At 44.0% G+C, this 22,872-nt stretch overlaps 1 protein-coding gene across 1 annotated transcript in view; it reads left to right on the top strand.

Annotated features, from left to right (window-relative positions):
• The window catches only part of LOC123026340 (alpha-1-antitrypsin-like), a 30,121-nt gene extending 10,168 nt beyond the window's left edge, over positions 1-19,953 (top strand). Inside the window, exons 5-8 of the mRNA XM_044435846.1 lie at positions 12,898-13,427; positions 15,474-15,744; positions 17,601-17,748; positions 19,762-19,953. Of these exons, the coding sequence (XP_044291781.1) occupies positions 12,898-13,427; positions 15,474-15,744; positions 17,601-17,748; positions 19,762-19,953 (1,141 nt within the window). The remainder of the gene's footprint in view (positions 1-12,897; positions 13,428-15,473; positions 15,745-17,600; positions 17,749-19,761) is intronic.
• Positions 19,954-22,872: the final 2,919 nt, after the last annotated feature.

The following is a 22,872-nucleotide window of genomic DNA, read 5'->3' as shown; positions in this document are numbered from 1 at the left end:
AGCTTCTCATAAACATTTTAAAGGTGCAACAGATCACTTTAAATGGCAAGTTTAAAACTTCGCTCATGACATGCCTACCATGTGCATGTCCAGCCTATCCTTGAACACCCGCACCGATGGGGCCTCAACCACCTCCCGTGGAAGCCCATTCCACACCCTCAGGGTCCTGACTCTCAGGAAGTGCTTCCTGGCATCCAAATGGAACCTTGGCTCCCTGAGCTTTGCTCCATTGGAGCGTGTCCTGCCTTCCTCTGCAGGGGAGGTCTCTACCCACTTCCACATGACACCCCCTCACATACCTGTATGTTGCCAACAGACCCTTCGGAGTCTCCTCCAGGCTGAAGAGACCCAGTTCCTTCAGTCTCACCGAATATGGCTTTCCCTGCAATTTGGCCACATGATCCAACATTTCATGAGAGGGAAGGAAATAAAATCATTCTTGCCCTCTGGCATGTCAATTACTTTAGGCACAATGTTGGAGCCCCAGCATTGCCTGTGGGGCTCTAGGATTATTCAAAGAACCAGCTCTGTGGCTCTTTGGCCTTGGATCTGGGACTCCACATGGAGCCAACTGCTTGTCCTCCTCACAACTGTTGCAGGAAGAACAACCCCTGGGAGGAGGAAAAGGAGCATGGCAAGAAGGTAGAGGGGAAGAGGCTGGGGCTCATAGTTTACTCTACATTTAACTCTGAAGAACTGAAACTGGCAGATTCAGCCACCCCTAAACTTATCAGAAATGGCCTCTTTAAAACCTCATCAAAGCTGCAGGTTTCATGGGACTCCATCAATTAATGTCCTAGAATCATAGAAATGTGGGAGTTCAGCATCAGCTTGCCATCGCTTTGCTGCTTTTTCAGTGCAGCTTCATTATTATTATTTTCATTTCTATGCCATCCCACAGCCATGGGAGGTTTAGTTTCAGCTGACTTCTGCTACTGTAGCACATTTGCTCTTACTCACCACCAGAGGAACTGCACCTAGGGAAGAGTGGATCAGGGCAGAATCCTGTTCTCTTGTGCCCAGCGGACGTCTTCCCCATGCTTCCCCCAGCCAGGATGTGAGCCAAGCTGAGATCAACCCCACGAACACTTGGGAATCCTAGTGGATTCTTTGTGCAAACAAAGCACCCAAAGGCTGCAAGTCACACGTGTGGAAGCAGAACTCATCTGGAACTCATTTCCTGCTGGATGCCCAGGCAGAGTGAGGTGGACTTCCAGAAGAGAGAACGTGGGCTGGGGTCTGGGAGCAAAGCTGAGGAAAGATGACGGATCACAACCCACTCCCACCTTGCCTCTTGGTTTGGCGAGCTAAACCAAGCTTGCCCTGTTTGCTTGCCCTGCTTCTGCAGTGGCCTCCTTCATCCTCTCCCACAACCTCCCAATTTGCCTACTTCTCTCTGCCCCCCAGCCATGCAGATCCCTTTCTGCTGATACCGTTTTAGTCATTATTCTCTGCCACCATCACTTTCCATTCCTTCTATATGAGCCTATTCCTGATATAGCTGCTAATTGTCTAGCATAGCTATTTTCCATCACTGCCTCTATGGCGTGGAAGCTGCAGCCCCGCCCCACCCCCACGTCTGGCACTTTTAAGGCTCTGTCCTGGGACCAAAGCTTAAGTTCCTAATCGCTGCTCACAGAGAGAGTGAGAAGAATATCTGGTCTCGGTGCAGAGTCTGGAGAGGTGGGAATGCTTTTGCTTTCACGCATTAGTGGCAGTGATAGAAATCAGCAATATCAGACTTTAGAGGCAGGTACACCCTGGCTCAGTGGGACTACTTTCCATGAAAACGTTAATAACCTTTACTTGTTCATAGCCTTCGTTTTCCTGTTTCTCTAGCTATACCTGTTTTGTTCCTACGTTGCTCCATATCCCCCAAGGCCCCTTCCTACTTCCTCTTTTCCTCTATTCTAGAACGTCCTCTTCTTTCCTTGTTTAACTGTCTACAGAAGACTAATTCTGATGACACAGGAACCTGTGGAACCTGCCCCCTATTTTTTTATTTTATTTTATTTTATTTTATTTTATTTTATTTTATTTTGGAGACTTCTATGCCGCCCCATTCGCCGAAGCCTCGGGGCGGCTCGCAACCATAAATAAACTTCAAAATAGAATAATATAAATTAACTATATAAATTAACAATATAAATTAAGTCGCCCTGGCCAAAGAATAAAATGAATAAATAATATTAACAATTAAAATAACGTTTGAATAAAAAGGTCTTCGCCTGGCACCAAAAAACAAATAACGACGGCGCCAGGCGGACCTCTCTGGGGAGCACATTCCATAGATTGGGCGCCACCGCAGAGAAAGCCCTCCTCCGAGTACTCACCCTCCTAATTTCCTTCACGGAGGGTTCCCGTAGAAGGGCCTCTCCCACTGATCTCAAGGGGATCTTGAGATTTCACAAGGATCCGCTGCTGGACATCAATGAAGATGCCGTGCACTTCCTGGCATGCTCCCTAGTCAGGGCTTCAGCCTAAGGCTGCAGTCCCATTCACATTTCCTGGGGGAGAAAGCCCCATGGAAGGCAGCAAGAAGCCAGAGGTGGGAGGGAGCAGGGAGCAGCTGCTGAGAGCGTGGCTGGAGCTGAGGCATCAGGTGCTGGGCAGGCCTGCATAGTGGATGATGCAGACTGAGGTGTCTTCTTCAGCAGCTGCCTCTTCCTCTAGTCCCTATGGTGGCAGTATGGAACCCATGCCTCTGGGTTCACACCATCAAACAAGCCATGCGGAAGCAAGGAAAGCATAGAACAGACTGTAGTTTCTCTCTGTGGTGCAACAGAAACCAAAGATACCAGGCAGTAAACCTCTGATTGGTTCAAACAAGACTAAGTACGTGCACAGGATAGCAGGCATTCGTTAAGATGCCCTCAGGTGCATAAGCTCATCTAGTCTGACAGTTAATTTCTATATCATCCATAGCTATGGCATTTCTGGGCCTAAAAATGGACAAACAGTTTTTCATCTGAGATTTAACTGTGGATGTGGATGGAGAAACAGCTATGCAAGTCCTCAGGAGCAAATGTGTTGATGTGTCAGGTAAAACATGAAATAGGGAATCCAGCTGTGAAGTGAAGTATCTGTATAAGAGCTCTAACTTCTAAAGCATTGGCAAGACTTGCTTTACTCCTATAATATGAGTCTTTAAAATATTTCAGGCTGCCTTTCAAAGGGAATTTGTAAATTTGTAATCCTTTGGGTATGGGGTGGTATAGAAGTGCAAGCAAGCAAGCAATAAATAAAGCAAAAGCCTGAAGTCCTGAACAACCCAAGAACCCCTGGAAATGAATTTCAGCAAACCTTTGATCTGTTATAACTGTCATTTCCAATTTCTTGCTCTCAGAAGACATTTTTTGGAGAAAATATAAGAGATGCTTCTTTCCTTCGTGCTCGCAGAGACTGCTGTCTTAGTATTTTGCACCCCCCATGCCATCGCCTGGAATCATGTCAGTCTGGGGGAGGGGAACTTGTAAAGTATGCAAATTAAGCAAAACCAAGCGTATCTCTATATAAAATGAATGAATTTAGTATAAAGACATATGGGGGCAATAACCATCAAGCTGCACACTCAGCCAATCCATGGAACTTGCACTGGTTTGAAGGCTTACTGGTCGCTAGGAAGGATGCATAAGGAATTGGCTTCGTTGGATTCCCTGGGCCCCACTCCCCGGACTCTGGTCCGCTTTGTCACAACTGTAAGTCTGAGTTCCTGGCAAGAGCACTCAGTGTTCACATGGCACTCACAAGGAATCCAAGCCCACACGACCGCTGCACAAGCACCCTCCCTCTTCTGCACACATGAATTGGAGCCTTTGTTTGCACAATGTGCAATTGTTGCTGGTCGCACAGCTGGAGAGCCAGTGTGGTGTAGTGGTTAAGAGCATGGGACTGGGACTCAGGCGACATGGGTTCGAGTCCCCGCTCAGCCATGGAGCCAACTGGGTGACTTTGGGCCAGTCACAGACTCTCAGCCCAACCTACCTCACAGGGTTGTTGTTGTGGGGATAAGATGGAGGAGGAGATGTAAGCTGCCTTGAGCCCTTTGTAGGAAAAAGGCAGGATATAAATTGAACAATAAATAAATAAAAATAAATTCCCTAAGCATCCATGGACTTCCTCTCACCTCAGCTCACTTTCTAAGCCAAGACCAACATGAGAGGAAGTCCATGAGCACTAGAGCAATGGATTTTGTGTAGTTTCATTGCAATACCAGTTGCCAGACAGCAAACAGAAAATGATTTTGCATACTTTAATGTGCTTGGCCATGTTGTTGTTCAGTTGCAAAGTCGTGCCCAGCTCCTTGCAACCTCATGGACAACATTCCTCCAGGCTCTTCTGTCCTCCACCATCCCCTGGAGTCCACCCAAGCCCACACCCACCTCCCCAGTGACCCCATCCAGCCACCTCAGCCTCTGCCATCCCCTTCTCCTTTTGCCTTCAGTCATTCCCAGCATCAGGGTCTTTTCCAAGGCCATGTCATAGCACTAAAAGCACACTCAGTGTTATGGTCCAGTTCACACAACTGGTGCAAGTAGAGTGCCACTTTGAATTAATAATCTGTGGTGTCCCTATTCATTGGCCTTTGGAGAGACATCAGAACCCAGGGTTATTTAGAGGTTAAACAAGCCAGAGTTAACCCAGCTACAAATCACAATGTAATTGTGGATTGTTTGCAACCCAAAATGTCTGCATTTGGATGTCAATTTAGCAATGTAGGCTGCTGACTAGGAGCAAAAGTGAGAAGAGTTTTAAAGGCAACCTGCTCACTTGCACTCACTTCTACCCAACAACCCATTGTTTAAACAATCTATGGACTGTTGTTACATGCAAACTAGATTTTTCCCCTGTCTGAATTCATATCAGTTTGTTAGCATAAGATCTCCCCTCTTCAGTGCACCATGGAAGTGGCTGCAAACACTTGGGCAGTTTCATCCATCACCTTCTATTCTTTTCTTCCCTTTGTCTTGGCTAGGAAGAGGACTTGGCTAGGAAGAGGACTTGAAACCAAGAGAACTTGGTTTAGCAATCAGGAGAAAGTGTTGCATTTCATTTTCAAAGGTGAACTTCCCCCCCAAGTCGATGTCATGTGTCTGCCTCACACCCAGCCTTTCCTGCTGTGTACCTGGAAAAAAATGTAGATGCGGGCCGTAACCGTTCTAGCAGACAGCTTCAGGAGCATTCATCCTGGCAGGCAGAACCTGCCTAGCTGGGTAAGTTACATTCTTCCTCCACCAACATTACATGGCCTGTCTTGCAGTGGCCCAGCTCCATGGAACCATCCAGGAAAGTGCATATTAAAAAAAATAGGCTCCTGACATCAGGTTGCTTGGATGTCATCACCAGCCAAGGATGTCTACATTCAGCCACAGGCATCAGATTATTGTCAACTTGTAGGTGACAGGTAAAAGTAAGAATGGGTGATGGCACCAGAGTTTGTGAATTTCTTTATATTTGTGCTGGAAAAAACTTGGGATTAAAAACAAAACAAAAACCCTAGATTGTGGAAACCCCCAAACTGACAGATTCATCCATCCATTTGTAAATCAAGGGTTCTCCTAGATCCATCTTTGATGTTGAAGGGGCCTTGTGGCACAGAATGCCTTCTACCAGCTTTGGATGGGGGCCCAGCTGCACCTGTATTGACAGGTTTGGCCTGGTTTCAGTAATTCATGCTTCGATTATCTCCGAGAAGCTGCTAGAGGACTCTAGCATAGTCCATGCTGGGCTGCTGTTGAAGACTGTTCAGAAGCTGCAGCTAGTGCAAGATGCATCAACCAGGCTGATGACTGGGACCAGAAGAAAGTACATGAGATCAGTTCTGCTTGCTTGCATTTCAAAGCCTGCATGCTTTGAAACCTAACGTATTAAGCCTTATATGGCTTGAGACCATAATGTATAGTTCAGGGTCTATCCCCACTGGCATTGACCTGGAAACTATGATCAACATCTGAACCTTCTTCAAAGTGCCTCCAAGAAAGGCTCAGGGAGTGGCAACCATGGATATGGCCTTCTCAGTGGTGGCCCACCAACTGTGAAATGTTTCCCCCATTGAGTTTCACCTGACACACATGCCATCATCAGTTTCTCCAAGGCATTCAGTAGAATGTAATGGCAGGAAATTATGCAATGGGCATAGTGAATGATGTACTGGACAGGGATGCCCCCTCTCTCCAATATTGTTTGCTTTAATTATAGAACTGCTAGCAAACAGTATTAGAAATGATAATTTAATAAGAGGCATTGGTTTGAGAATAAAATTAAGATTAGTTTATTTGCTGATGACACTTTATTCACAATAAAAGATCCGGTTAATGTTATAGATCAGATTAAAACACATTTAGTGGAATTTGGAGAGGCAACAGGTTTACAAGTGAATTGGGACAAATTGGAAATTATGTTGTTTAATTGTAATAAAGTAGAAAAGGATAATATTAGGAGCAAGTTAGAAGTCAAGATATGTAAACCATCAAGTATTTAGGTATAAATATTATCAAAAATGCAAAGTTTAAAGAAAAATAATTGTGATAAATTAAAATATTAAGTGAAAGAGAAAATGAATGAATTTAGGAAGATGGGTTTATTGTAGTTTTGGTAGAATAGCTGGATTTAAAATGAAGATTTTACCTAGATAAATTTCCTGTTTATGACGTTACCAATTAACCAATAGAGAGACATTAAAATATGATTAATACATTTTGTAATGGAGATACAAAGTGAGAATTAACAAAAAAAAAAAAGATGGTATACATCCTAGAAAACAGGAAGTTTAGGCATTCCTAATGTAAAGCTTTATTATATATGATTTGGCATATACCAGCTGTTATACTACAGCCCAGTAAGATTATATGGGGCAAACTAGAATTTCAATATGTTGGGAGATCCCTATTAAATATTTTTCTTCAATGGGATAATAAATATATTATTAAAAAGATAGAAAATCCCCCTTCTATGAACGTGATCTAAATTTAGAATAAATATAGAAAGATATTTGTGCCATCAGTTTCACTGTTAGATACAAATACAGAATTGAAATGATTTCCAGAGAATTGAAGTGTAGTTTATGAAAAATATTGAGAATGCTTGAGTATTATTAAGTTGAAATAATTGAGAATTATTAAGTTGAAAGACTGGTTAGAGAAAATGAAGAGTAAAGAAACAATACAAGCTATGTTAGAAGAGCGAAATTTAACTTGGTGTAATATACTTCAGTTTGATCAATGGACTAAAGATTGGTTGAAGAAAAATGGTAAATGTAGAGAATATACTAAATTTGAAGATATGAAAGAAAGAAAAAGGAAGATGATCTGTGGATGAAAGGAACGACAAGTAAAATTTCTAACACTGTAGTGGAAGGGGAAGACCAATGCAACCCTCTTAAAGAATATTGGGATATAGATTTAAGGAGAAATATTAGTAATGAAGAATGGAAGAATATATGGGATAAGAGAATTTTAAAATGTATGTCAATAAAAATTAAAGAAAACTCTTCCAAATTGGTTTGTAAATGGTATTGAATTCCAGTAAAATTGAATTACACGAATAATAAATATTCCCATTTATGTTGGAGATGTAACTGGGAAGTGGGTATATATTTCCATATGGGTTGGGAGTATGAATATGGAAAATGGTTTTCAAAGAAGTTTGTAAAATATTGAATCTGAATATTGAAGTAGATCCTAGACTAGCATTATTATCATTATTTAGACAACAAGTGGGGGGAAATATTATTTATTTATTTTTAAAAAACTTGTATATGCCGCCCCTTATGCATAGCATCTCAGGACGGCTTACAATCCTTAAAATCAAAATACAATAAAACAATCCATATCTATAAATAAATAACATATTACCAGTAAAAAATTTAAATCAAAAGCGACTATTAAAATACTAATTTCTAAAATAATGATTAAATAAAAAGGTTTTGACCTGGTGCCAAAAAGAATATAAACTTGGTGCCACATGAACCTCTCCAGGGATTGCATTCCACAATCTATTAAAAATAGATTTTAATAAATTTATTAATTTATTTTAAATAAAATATTAATTATTTTAAATATTAAATGTTGATTCTTTAAACATCTTAAAAATATTAAAGAACTGATGACAAATTTAGTAACAACACTAAGATTAATAATAGCAAGAAACTGGAAAGTAAAAGGTGACTGTCAAATAAATGATTGGTATAAAGAAATCTAGAATATAGCTATTTACAATAAATTAACTTGCAAAAAAGGCTTGATAAGTAAAAATAATTTTGAAGATATTTGGAGGCCTTTTATTGAATATATTTTAATAAAGGGAAGGTGGGTCTAACACCGCAAGATTCAATGCATTTTTGGAAGGGAAGTGGGAATGATTTTATACTTAGTGATGTTGGACCTGGTGGAAGGTAGCAGTGTTCGTATTGCATTATTTAGCCATTACTGTTGCAATTAATTTTATTATTTGCATTGTTTTATCCTTGTGTAACGATCAGTTTTGTTTTTATTGTTCATGAACTGCTCTGTTGATGCTGTTCTGGTAGAAGCATCACTCCACTCTGCGAAGTTATGTCTACTTAAGAGGAGCATATGGCTACAGACGCGACATCACCAGCAGGGTACACATCCCGAAAAGCCCCCGTCCCCCAGTCTGCCCCCCACCCTCTACTCTGCTCCCATCATGTCCCTGGCATTTCTCAGGGCTGTCAACAAGCCCCCCACTGTTGCCTTCCCCTCTGAATCCACCCACACCCGCTGCTGCCAAGCACAAGGTGCAGGAGATCCAGTCATGACTTCCCACAGATCTGGGAGGACCACCTGAAGAAGGTTTACTGGTAGATGCTCCATCCTGGCACGGACGCCAGCCTACTTCCCGGGAGTGGACACGTCAGCGTGCCCACTTGGCTCCCTGCCCACCGGTTTGGGTGGTGAACGGGGCCATGGCCTGGAGGCTCCCCCCTGCAGTGCCAGAAGCAATCCTCGTGCCTTGCCGCAAGGTGGCCACGCACGGAGGTGAATAGGAAGAGGTCCGTGCAGCTGGGGAGAGGCAGTGCCAGGCACAGTGAATGGTGGGACTGGGGACCTGCGTCCAGCATCGGCTTGGGTCCTGGTTACCTGAAGGAGCGCTTACATCCATATATGCCCGACCGCCCCTTGAGATCTGCGGGATAGGCCCTTCTCCAGGAACCCTCCGTGAAAGAAATTAGGAGGGTGGGTACTCGGAGGAGGGCTTTCTCTGCGGTGGCGCCCAATCTATGGAATGCACTCCCCAGAGAGGTCCCCCTGGTGCTGTCGTTATTTGTTTTTGGCGCCAGGCAAAGACCTTTTTATTTAAGCGTCATTTTAATTGTTAACAATATTTGCTTATTTATCTGGCCAGGGCGACTTCTTTTATATTGTTTATTTATTTTATATTGTTAATTTTAATTTGTATATTGTTATTTTTGTATTTTATTGTATTTTATTGTGTTGTAAGCCATCCTGAGGCTTCGGCAAGGGGCGGCATAAAAATGTTTTAATAAATAAAATAAATAAATAAATCTGTCAGCAGGGACAGGGTGCTGTGGGGGTCAGGAATAACATGTGTGCATGGCGTTCGGGCAGCAGAGCCCACACGCCAGCAGAAGAGCCCTCGAGCTGCACTCCCCCTCGAGCTGCCTGGGTTGCTCCCTGCCGCAGCCACCCCTTCCCTGCACCCGGGCCCTCCATGACGCTGAAGAAACAAAGCCTTGCTCTGCAGCAGCAAGTGCTTCTTTGAGGAGGCCTAGCCATGGGGCTGGGTGGAGGGGGATGAGGGGCAGCACCGGATGCATTGCTCACAGTGCAGCCCGGCAAGGGAAGGGGCGGGGGCAGGCGACCCTCCTCCACGTGGTGGATGGGGGGTAGGGTTGGGAGTGTGGGCGTGGGGCACTGAACCAGTCTGGATGTGGCCGTGGGTTCGGATGGGGCGCAGGAGGAGGGCACCTGCCCTTCCAGGTCCCTAACGCAGGGGGGAGGCAGCCCCTCCCAGCAGGTGCAAGGCCTGCGCACAGAGGAGCACGGACAGATCCGCAGCAGGGGAGGGGAGAGGTGGAACGGGGAGTGGGAATGAAGCACTGGCACGGAGCATGTCGGCAAAGGGGAGTGCTACTCGAGGGCAACTGTGCTTCTCCAGTTAGTAAATTGTAGCCTTGACTGCCCAGGGCCAAAGGAAGCAGCTGGCTGGAGACACCCCCAGGGAGCATGTGGACCAATGAGGGAGAAGCGGGCAAAGTGGGCAGAAAGAGTGAATTTCAGCTGCGGGGGATGATGGGATGCCTGTCGCTGTTAGGAAGACTCACCGAGGACTGTGGAAACCATGCAAGCATGGCAGCAACCCCGTTGTCTGAGCCCAGCAACCAGGTAAGAAACCACACCGCAGGGTAACTGCACAGCAACCATGTGGCATGGGTTAGTGTTACGTGTGAATGCAGCCACTATGCTCACTTGCTCTCTGAGTGCTTACTTGCTTGTAGTCCCTAGGCTCGCGCTCTCTCTCCCTCTGGTTGTGTAGCCCCTAGACCTGCCAGCAATGCTTCATCTCATCTGCTCCACTCCACTAGGAGTAATGAAACAGAATCTATTCGTTCATGAAATATCCTTTCTAGCAATTGGGTGTGTGATTTCTGGTCATTCATTGCAGCTTGGAGGGGCATGTCATGCACATTGCATTATGCACGTTTCTTGAAATTAGAGAGGGAAATGCAGTTAGACTGGCTGATCGTGGTAACACACTCATCTTAGAGCATTGCAGGAGCTTCCAGTAGATAAAAAGATCTTGAGGATCTTAGCTATGCAAAGCACACGCTCTGTCAATGAGTGATGTCCCTTCCACTGTTGCAATCCCAAGAAAGCTGGAGGGATGGAAAAATGAGCTAGACTGGTTGGTCATGCTAGCTGCCTTTTCTCAGAGATCTCTCCTATGGCGTTGCTGTAGAGAAAATCTTCCAGGAATATGTAGCAATCAGGTTATCTCAAGTGTACATACGCCCATGCTTATATCAAAAAACAATTTTTGCAAGGGTTGCTTGCACAATGCTGCAAAGTATAGCCCAATTGTGCAGAATATGATTGGCTGTTTGGAAACTTGCTGAGGGTGGGATTTGATGACGATTGCACTGGACCATAGTGAAGACTTCTGCATATAGGAGTCCCTTAGCCAAGGTTCAGAGAGTAGGACGCAGGCAGGAGCCGTGTGAACAAACCATCTCAGAAATACCATATGAACTAGGTGAGCAAATATTCATGCCATGTTTTGAAAACTGTGTTTTTCGATGTATGTTACTTGTTGCTAGTGTGTTTTCCTACTACCCTTGAAGGTGAGAAATGAGGATTTCTTGTCCAGTTGAAGAATTTGCAAATTGGGTAAGTTTTCTGATCAAAGAGGAAGTGAATGAGCCTCTGCTGTGAATTACAACAGGGACAGGCAGTGCAGAGTAGAGAGGTCCCTCAAAGCCTAGGTGGATGGAGCTGCCAGCTTTGCTTTCTTATCCCACTGCATTTTTAAATCTTGCAAATTTTGAAACCTTGCAAATCTGGTCCATTCTCATCAAAAAAAAAAAAAAACTGAACAAAATTCTCATCCATCCTCAGTATGTGGCCATTGCCTCTTCCGTGGGCCACAACACTTCCTTAGCCTATGCTCCAGGCAAACATTTTGAATTGACTGGACAAGGTGCTAACTCTCTGCTTGCTTGCCCATCCAAATAATGCAGATAGAGGTATATCAGAAATGGGTTGAGCAACAGTTCCTACTGAAGCCAAATGGGAAAGGATACGGAGACAGATGTGCTGTGGTTACTTTACCCCACCACAGTTTAACACATCAGTGCTTTTCATGTTTCAGCAAGACCTCATTGCTCCCATTCCTGGCGTCAAGAGAATAGCAAGGGTTTGTACCAAACAGTCTGAAAACCTCAGCAAGTTTGATCGTGCAAGTTGTAGCCCTAAATAGAATACTTCCCGTCTTTGCCTTGCAGTGGTACACCTGCAAGGCAAACACTTCAAGACCCCCCTTCTCAACGGGTGGCAGGCAAACATGTCATTAAATCACTGCATTTTGTCCATTTTCTTGCATTCCTTGTGCTGCTGAGTAGAGGATGACGTTGCAGGACACACTGCAGTGTGTGTGTGTTTGGAAGCCTGTTGAGGGAGGTCTATGCCAATAATTCAGGCTGCACTTTAGTCTCCTGGCATCCATGACTCTCGATTCAGAGAGTTAGGAAGGGGAAAATCTCTGTGTGTTGAGGGGTAACACCTACCAAGTATAGGTACTATATTAGGAGTGACGGATGATCTAAGTGACCCAATATGAGAGCCACTATGGATGCTACATTCCAAAAACAGTGTTTTTGTGCGTGTTTCTTGTTGCTCGTGTCTTTTGTTGGTACTCTTCAGAGAAAATGCAATTTTGCTTGGTTGCATTTCACATGAACTGCATTTGCTAAGTTTTTAGAAAATAGAATGCAAGGGAAATTAAACTCACCCCAGTGTGCCCCGTCCAAGTGCAACATGCAGCCGGAGAAGGGAGGAGGCAGTGGCACAAGGGTTCTTCAGGTGAGTCCGTGAAGCGCATCCTGTGGGGACATGCCGGTTCTGGTCCTCCACTGGATGACTCGCATATCCAGGAGTGGCGCATGTAATCAACACCTTGGGGCAGCCCAGCAAGAGCTGGCAGACCTGGGGAGCACAACCTTCCCCACAAGTGGACAGAAGAGCCCCGTGCTGGCTGGCAGTTATACAACCTGTTTGATCTAATCATGTTGAAATTTATGGCGTAAGTCACTGAACTTTTGTAATGCACATGCTGCCGTTTCTTTACAGGTTGCATCCAGAGAAGCACAATGTTTCATTTCAAAGCATGTTTGCTTTTTGCCGGGCTCTTTGTTGTCGCCAGTCCTTCCAGTCATCATGGCACTTTGCCCCAACTGAAGATCACGGAAGGCAATCTTGACTTTGCCTTTAACTTCTACCACAAGATCATTGCAGGGTCTACTGATAGCAACGTTTTCTTTTCTCCTCTGAGTATTTCATTTGCCTTTGCGCTGTTGTTACTGGGGGCCAGATCTACTACGAGGAGTCAGCTTTTGTCAGGGCTTAGCTTGAACCAGATCAGTGAGCAGGAAATACATAGAGATTTTCATCGTCTTCTCATATTTCTAAACCACCCTGATAGTGAAATTGAGCTGAGCATTGGGAATGCTGTTTTCACACTTAAAGAAAAGAAGCTCCTAGATAAATTCTTGAAGGATGTCAAGAAATTTTATGAGGCAGAAATTTTACCTACTGACTTCAAGAACCCTGCGGAAGCCGAGAAGCAGATCAATAGCTACATAGAGGAGAAAACCCACGGAAAATTAGTTAATGTTGTCAAGGATCTAAGCACAGATCTTGTAATGGTTATCGTAAACTATATTTTCTTTAGAGGTAAGGGACTCTTTTCTTTAAAGGTAATAGACTCCATTTTTATTACTACTACTGCAACAGTGTTGTCAAATACCAATTGTATAGCCATAGTTTAAGCTGTGGTTCCAGACACACTCTGTTTTGGCAGATCTGGTGCTCCATTCATCTGGTGCTATTAATGTAATGCCGTAAGTCACTGGAACTGACAGTTCTCAGTCCTTGTCACAGTGAAGTTTCCAGCATCACAAACAAAACTGCCCTTCTACAACATCTTTCCCCAACTTTATCAAGATACTACAGATAACATCCTTTACCATAAGTTCAGTGAAGAAACAGGGCTGCAGAGACTGGTTTTCAGCACTGCATACTAGAACCCAGGGTTATCCCATGAAACTGATGGGTGGAAAGATCAGACAGAGAAAAGGAAGTATTTCTCCACGCAGTACATAGTTAAACTATGGAACTCATTGCCGCAGGGAGTGGTGATAGCCACCAATCTGGATGGCTTTAAAAGAAGATTGGACAGTTTCATGGAGGAGGAAGGGGCTGTGAAAGGCTACCAGCCTTGCTGGCTATGTGCTACCTCTGATTTCAGAGGTATTGGCAGTAAATCTCTTATACCCATCCAGCTTCAGGGAGCCTGTGGGCAGCTGGATTGCCACCATGTGAATGGAGTGCTGTACTACCTTGGTCTGATCTGGCATGGCTTTTCTTATGTTCTTACGAACCTATGTCCTTCCAAAGCAGGAGCTTTTGTCATTGACCCAAAATATGACAAATATACTCTACTGCTGCAGGAAATACAGTTAAGCAGGCTGTGGTCCCACTGAATGAGCAGAAACCAGAAATGTTATAGCAAAGTATCACAGCCCACCAGTACTTGTATATCACACCCAAAAAGACATCCAAAAAGGGAAGGGAGTAACATTGGCTTGCCAAAATGGGGGACCTTTGGAATTCCATATTTCATGCAGCAGAGAAAGAGGTTATCTCCCCAGATAACACCTTGCCCATGGGAGCTCTGATAACAGGGGTACAACTGCTCCTTGTCTACACCTTTATGCTGCCCACTTTTTATCTTCCTCAGGAGCAGCAGTGCTGAAGAGGCCAAGCCTATTTTCAGGTCCAAAAATGCAATGCTCAATTAGAACCCCAAGGTCTACCTGGAGGCACAAACATTCCACTCTCCCCTTTCTTCCAGTTCAAGTGTAGAGTCTGATGAATCCACCTGGGGAAACCGTATTTTGGGAGAAGCAGATCCACTTTCTGCAGCAATGCGAGTTTCATTTGTGTGTGTGACATGAATCATCTAAAATTGTCCCCATGCCACCAGTTCCTTCATAACCCCATAAATGCTCTTTTTGTCATAAAGAACATAAAGATGCACTTTTGAGCAGTTTCTCCCTATAAAAAGCCTTTGTTTGAATGTGTCCCCTAAGAGTTACAATCAGCATAAGAATGGATTTCAGCCTGTAGCCCGAAAAGGTAATTTGAGACTTAACCCTTCCTGTCTCAAAGCACAATCTGGGTACCACCAGTTTGGCCTATTCGTTCCTAACAGCATAAGAAAAAGTCTCAGCCAATTAACTTCATCTGCCAGTGCCACCTTCAGCATAACTGTTTCTCACAACAGATATTTATGTATTTCAAATTAGTCCTTTGCTTCTCTTTCTGGCAGTCAAAGGAGTCTAAAATGATCTGTTGCTCACCTCCATTAGTGCTCCAAAGTATCCGGAGGACAAAAGTACTCCCGCAAGATAATTTATGCTGATTTGGGGGCATAAAATGTCCCGGGCATGTTTGCTCCTTTATACAGTTGTGCTGAAATCTATTGAGTCAATTGAAGGCTAAGATATTGAAAAGTTGTCCTCTTCATGTCATAAGATATTTTCCATCTGGTGTGAACTTCAAAAGGGAAAGCTGAAACTATCCACAATTCTGAAAGGGTGTATTCAAGTCCTGGTAGGCAATTGAATTTGGAAATTGCATGACATTTCTTTTTGCTTCTCACATGAACAAGGCTTATGCAAGTAATAACTTACACTCACATGCCTTTCTCTTCATCAGGTTATTGGAAAAACCCTTTCAATTATGAAAGTACTAGAGATGGAGAATTCTATGTGGATGAGCAAACAACAGTGACAGTTCCTATGATGAACAAAGATGGCGGGTTTCCAAGTTTCTATGATGGGCAATTGGCCTGCCAGGTGGTGCAGCTCCCTTACAAGGGCAATGCTTCGGCCCTGTTCATTCTGCCTGACAAAGGAAAACTGAAGCAGGTGGAAGATGCTCTGGGGAAGCAGGTTTTGCTGAAATGGCTGAAATCTCTGAAAATACAGTAAGGCTGCAGTCCAATGGGAATGCCCATAAGCCTCCACACTGGCAGGCTTATGGGCACCTTACGCAGGGCGGGGGAAGTAGCAGAAGTGACCTTTGCCTCCATGTTTCTCCTACCTTGGGCAGTTTTGGCCATCTTGCTGTGTCACTCTGGACAAGGAGGGAAGGAGCCCGAATGCTGTCATGATATATCAAAACATTTCCAATTCCAGTTCCTGAAAGAACTGTTTTCCTAAACCATTTATACTTCTGCAAGTTTCACTATTCATGACTCCATTCTAAAGAAATACATTCATGGAAGATATATTATGTCTGGGAGAGGCTGGTCTCCTATGCTTCCCTCCCTGCCCCTGGCCTATCCTTTCTCTGAGATGGCTTGCACGCTTGCATTCTTTCTCTCTTTCTATATATAGAAAGATTCTGTGTATATATAGAAAGAGAGAAAGAGTTTCTCTCTTACTGTATATACTGTAAGTCTAACTCATCCTCTTCCTTCTTTCACCCAGAAACCACACAAACCATCCTTCCCCAACCTGTATCCCTCATCAGAGCCAAACAGGTGGAGTGGTCAAGCGCATCATTCTTCAGAATAATATGTGCTGGCAAGAGATTCAGTCTCAGTCCATGTAATTTGCCTTTACCTATGCAATTAAGACGATGTGAGGTAAGGCAGGTAGCAGTGAGCAGAAGCATCACTGGAGGAAGGAGAACTGCTGGGCACACTGGCACAGTGTACCGCTTGCTTTTGGGTACAGAGGCTTGTCACTACCTTAGGAGGTAGAACACCAGCGAGTGAAACCCTGGGGAACCATTGCTCATTGTCGCAGTGCATGTCTTGCCTAGAGGAAGTCCCAGGTTTATTTGGACCAATGCCTGGTCTAAGGCAGGACCTACCAAGTGCTCCTTCTCCTCCCTAAGAGCAGATACTTCCTATGAGTCCATTTTTGGCCATTGAGCTAAAGTGCTTTGGAGAGGAAGGGCGGGAGGTGCCATCCTGTCAGGATAACCTATACGCTGGTGACCCCAGTCTCAGACTTTCCTTTCACCTCTGTGCAGGTCAGCCACTAAACTTCCTTTTGGCTTTGGTCTAGATGTGTCATTCATGACAGCACTATTCGTGCTTGTCCTTGCTCTTGCCCAGTAGCTTGTTGAGCACCTTCCAACCGGAGAGTCTCATCTTCTCTCTCTTGTTTCATTTTGGGTTGTTTCATCATCAGGTCTTCATAATAAGATGCAGAAGTGGTTTAGCACTGTGCCCTTCTAGACAGTACTAACCAGAGTTCCTTTGGACATCATTGCCTTTGTCTGTGAAATATCCTCTGCCAGTGCCACTTCCAGCTACCACTGTTGCCCAGTAGCTGCCCTTCAGTAGGTTCTCCACCCCCGTCTCCATTAGGGATGTCCGTTCTCTTCTGCTGATGTGGCTGTTACTCCTGAAGAGGGCAGATGCACCCTCAGCTCTGACCATTCCACCTTGGGTGACCCTGCTACAAGATCAGCTCAGTCTGGCCTCCTGGTGGCATCGCTCTCTGCTTCTCTGGCACTCTCAAAACCCCTCACTTCCCCTCAAGGAGAGGACTATATGGTATAGTCTTACACTATATAAAGCAGATGATTGGCTCCAATTTTGGAGCACACAGTTGCCATTAGTGCAAAATGAAAGTTGGTAAGCATGTTTTGATCCAAAGTTATTAACAGGAAATGAACTGTGTGACAATTGGACAGCATATCTAAATTGTCAGTGTTACTTTTAAAATTTAGATTCCAACCCTTCTCACACTGATTGAATTGTGAATTACCAGATAGTATGTCTTCTTAGAATGGTATCTCATCAGCCTCTGGTTCTTCTTTCCACAGGAGAAGGGATATCTTCCTTCCAAGGTTTACCCTCACTACTAGTTATGATGTAAAAGAAGTGCTAGAAAAATTGGGAGTTACTGAGTTATTCTCAAACCAAGCAGATCTATCGGGAATTACTGGAAGTCCTGAGCTGAAGGTTTCCAAGGTAAGCTTCTTTAAATGCTTTAAACTACAAGAACTGAATCTTTGTGTGAAGCAGGGTTAGCCAGCTTAGGCAATCATGTTAGGGAACCAAGCCTGGCCTCACAGAAGGAGTTCCTTCTTGGGGCTCTTTTTCAAAAAACACCCAAGGCTCTTTTCCCAAGGCTGTACTGATTCTGCGCAGAAAGGGGTAATTTCTCAGTGGCATCAAGGAGTAACACTCTACACCCTGGTCCTCAACCTGTCTCTTATCCTCTCTCTACCTCTTCCACCTTCCTCAAAGGTGGTGCACCAGGCTTATATGCTCTTTGGAGTCAGAGTTTGGGCATTGTCAACATCTGCTGAAATAAACCCTAGCAAAGGGGTGGTTTTTGTTGTCGTTGTTGAATACATTTACTTCTCATCTTTCAGTGACATTTCTGTGGTTACCTCAGCTGCATTGACAGGTATGATAGGGTAATAATTAAGGAGATCAAAGGAGAACTGGAGTAATCTATGCCTATCAATGCCATTTACAAGTCTTCTCTTTGAATGCTTCAAGATCTTCAAGTGCTTCTGGGTAAAGAAAAAGCAAAAAGGCGACTTAGACAAGTTAACACTTTAAGAGCCTTTAAGAATGAACAAAAGTTCAAGAATAGACTTTTAAAACTTTCTAATAGAAGGTAAGTTTGAGAGAGGAAAATGAGTTCAAGCTAGGTTAATTCATGAGAAATGAATTAGGGTCATGGAAACACATTGTTTGCAATAGTTTTCATTCTCAGCTGCAACGAAGTCTCCTTTTTAAATTATATTTATAAGCCACCTTTTTCCTTTCAAGGAACTCAAGGTCATTGACATAATTCTTCTCCTCTCAGTCTTATCTAACCACAACCTGGAGAAGTACATTAGGCAGAAGGCCAGTGACCAGCCCAAAATCACCCAATGAGCCTTGTAACTGAGCGGAGACTAGAACCTGGATCTCCTGAATCCCAGTCCAACACCAGCTTTTCCATAGACCCACAGAAGCAGGTTCATTCATTCAGAAATCACCCTAGTGTCTCTGAAAAGAATATTATGCTTGTCATACGGTTGTCAGAATAAACATGCACCAAGGCCTATGCTAGATCTTCTTGCCTTTTGCATAGCTGCTGTTGTCAGGAGCAGAGTCATCATCAGGTAATTGTGAAAACAGCCCCTGCAGATCAGGTCTCCATTTGATCTATTCTCATCATGTCCTGTGACTGGACTCTTCTGAAGAAACAGAGAAGATACCAGTTCTCACCTCATGCAGAGGTCAAGGGATCTTTGCAGCATGAAGTTGGGTGGGTGGGCTTTGGGCATTAGGCTGCCCAAGCCGGGGGGTGACATTAAGGATCAATATACATTCAGGGTCAAGCTCAAAAAAGCAATGTTTTGACTAGCAAAAAGGTAGTTTTAACATTTATTAAATGAAAATATTGTGATATGTGCATTTTAAATTCACAATCATGTTGAGTCTTTCAACCAGCTTAGGACCATTATGAAAATGTCCAGAATTCTGAAAGATTTTTTTATCCCCAAATTCTACTGCCATGATTTTTTTTTTTTTTTTTGGCTATACCTAACCCCATTTTTACTAGTTAACATTAAAAGTAGCTGACTGAAAAATTTGACTAGTTAAGTATCAGCCATTTCTTTAATGTTTTAACTAGTTAATTAATGAGGTAGTTGCCATGACGGTCCTCAAGGTAACCTTGAGCATTCTGAAAGGGGCCTTAAAGAGGCAAAATGGTTTGCAAGCCCAGGTGGAAAGGGAAAGGAGGCACAAGTCAGTAAGGACCACTTTGGAAATGGGTCATCCTGACAAAACTCCCCAAGTTCCAAGCTCCCCAAGTTGGTGCAAAAATGTTATGTGCACAACCCACAAGGTCTGAATTGGAGGGTGTGATTAGTCAATCCAACATGGGAGCAAGAAAGAGCCAGATGGCAACATGGATTCTCTTCTTTGAAGGGCCAGGTTTTGCACTCTCCCATTAATTCCTGTTTCCTTGCTTTGCAGGCAATTCACAAAGCTTACCTGAACGTCCGTGAGAATGGCACTGAAGCAGCTGCCGTCACTGTCATTGACATTGTTCCAACTTCCCTTCCTCCCGTGACTAAATTCAACAGACCCTTCTTCATGATACTCTTCGAAGATATCAGCAGATCCATCTTATTTTTAGGAAAAGTTGGAAATCCTAAAACAGAGTAATGTTCTTTTTGCAATCCTTAACTGTTAAGTGATGCTTGAATAGAAAGAACAGCATGCATAACATTCTGTGTCAGAGTTTTATTTTCTAGGAGTGTCACTGTCAAACTAAAAAGCAATGTGAGGATGAAAATCCATAAGAGTCTTTGTATTCTTGCTCTAGGATCATCCTGCAATTCCAGAAATGTGGAATCATGATGGCAATTAAGTAGCGAAGGACACTACTGTCGTGAGATTGTAACTCACGCATCTAATTAACTCACACAGCAGTAGGCAATAAAACTAAAGTCTTTTATTACTACTTACTACAAGGTTTACGATACAACAGATAAGTACTAATGATGGTCTTAATGGGTCAATTGCCTTCCCCTTTGTGAAGACCTTGGGGAGCCCACGTGGTATTAGCTTTTCCTGTCACATCTTTCCGCTCTTGGGCAGGACAAACCTCTGTCTTGTGTAACCTTTTGTTCCAATCATCTTAGGCTACATCTAAGATTAGCATCAACTAAAGGAGGCACGCCCCCTGTATCTCCTGGACCCTGTCCAGGAGTCATAGCATCAGGAGATGGGGGGGGGGCATCTTGCTTGTGCTCTTGAGAGCCAGAATGAGGAGAAACCTCCCGTTCAGAAGCCTCATGATCAGGCCGTGACGGGCTGTTTGTTCAGAGGGTAAAGGGTCAGGATGTGGGGGAGCTATTTGTTCAGCCGTTCCAGAGTCTGGTTGTGGGGGTGGGGGGGCTTTGGCTACTGGGCCCCAAGTATAAGTCATCTTGCTCTAATGTCTGATTCTCATTTCGAACGTTTGACTCTTTCTCGCGAGGTGACGCCTCTGTCGAGCTGTCGGGCATGACAACTACAGAGAGCCCTTCCCTCATTGTTGGAATAAGCTGGCATAGGGGGGTCCTCTCAGCCGCACCCTTCCCTTCCCCTGCTCAGATGAATCATAGAATCATAGAATAGAAGAGTTGGAAGGGGCCATGAATGCCATCGAGTCCAACCCCCTGCTGTTACAGGACACCAGGTCACACCATCCCACTCAGATGGCTGTCCAGTTTCTTCTTGAATGTCTCTAGTGTGGTAGAGCCCACTACCTCTCTGGACAGCTGGTTCCAATGTCGTATTGCTCTGACAGTGAGGAAGCTTTTTCTGATGTCCAGCCTGACTGGGTTGCCACAACTTGAATTGATTATTCCATGTCCTACATTCTGGCATTAATATGATCTTGACCTTCCTGTTTGTGACAGCCTTTGAAGTACTTATAGAGGGATATCATGTCCCTCCCTCAGTCTTCTCTTCTCAAGGCTGAACATGCCCTGTTCCCTCAGTGTCTCCTCATATGGCATTGTTTCCAAAACCTGGATCATTTTGGTTGCTCTCCACTGGATCATTTCTAATTGACCTGCATCATTCTTAAATCTTGGTGCCCAGAACATGAGTTTGTTCTCTTTATCTTACAATAATTCATGCCAGCTGTAATGCTGAAAAAAATTTCCATTCAAAGGAGGATGTAAAAACAAAAAAACAAAGAAAGAACAAATCCTGCATTATGCCAAACACACCTGAGTCAGATGAGGTTTGCCAGTGGTGGAACTGAAGTGACTAAAGCCACAATCACAGGTTGAATATCACAGGCAAATATTGCATATTTCTTGCCTTACCTTAAATACAATAGGCGTAAAGCAAAGCACAATTTATTTATTTATTTATTTATTTATTTATTTATTTATTTATTGAAACATTTCTATGCCGCCCCTTGCCGAAGCCTCGGGGCGGCTCACAACATCAGGGCGATTGCAATTAAAATCAGTGCAGAGGTATAGCAGCAGTACAGAATAAAGTAAAATTAAAACATTTACTGTGAAAATACTGTGAAAATTAAAGCGTTTTCACCTGGTGCTAAAATGAATCGAGGATAAGCAAAAGATGCACCTCTTTGGGGAGCTCATTCCATAACTGGGGTACCATCACTGAAAAGCCCCTTCTCCTGGTAGCCACCCTCTTTTACTTCCTTTGGAGAGGGTTCCCAGAGAAGAATGCCAGAAGATAAGGGATGAAGCATCCCTTCATATAACCTGTCTCCAAGATGTTTGGGGCTTTAAATGTTAATACTAGCACTATGAATTGGGTCCAGACTTCAACTGGGAGCCAGTGCAGCTGAAAGAGGACTGGAGTGAAGTGTTCTCATGAGCTGGTCCCCCTGAACAAACCTGCAGCCCTGTTTTGGATCAGATGAAGTCTCCAGACCATTTTCAAAGGTAGTCCCATGTACAGCACATTGCAGTAGTCCGAGAGCTTACCAAATGAGAGCTTACCAAAACACGGATTGCTGTAGCTGGACTCCGTCAGTCCAGATAGGGTCACAGTTGATGCATCAACCTAAGCTGATACAAGGTGCTCCATGCCACCGAGTCAACTAGTTCTGGGTCCAGGAACACCCCCAAACCATGAACCTTGCCCATCCAGCACCACCCAGAACAGGCTGAATATCACCCAGCTAGACAGATGACTCACCCAGGAGCAGCAACTCCACCTTGTCTGAACTGAGTCTGTGTATTGGCCCTCATCCAGTCCATTAACAAACCCAGACACTGATTCAGAGCAACCACTGCTTCACCTGGGTTTGAGGGAAAGGAGAAGCAGAGCTCAGTGTCATCTGCATATTGATGACTGTCATGAGTTCTCTCCTATAATTTGTTTGGAAATGGAGTGTCTTTGACTTTCTTGATATCTTCCCCTCTTTCTCTGGGTATGTAACACTGCCACTAGGGATTTAATTCCAATCTTATTCATTAACTTCTCGCACAGTATTGTGCCCAAGCTATAACGCTCCTTTGGCAGACTATGTGGTCCTGACGATGAGAAACAGCCTTTGCCTCTGTTTAACAATAAACAAAATAAAACTTTATTTGTACAAGAAGCGTA

The sequence above is a fragment of the Varanus komodoensis genome, unplaced genomic scaffold (assembly GCF_004798865.1).
Source record: "Varanus komodoensis strain SLA01 unplaced genomic scaffold, ASM479886v1 scaffold3, whole genome shotgun sequence".
Taxonomy (NCBI): Eukaryota; Metazoa; Chordata; class Lepidosauria; order Squamata; family Varanidae; genus Varanus; species Varanus komodoensis.
The sequence above is the reverse complement of the archived record's forward strand: the minus strand, read 5'-3'. Positions and strand labels throughout refer to the sequence as shown.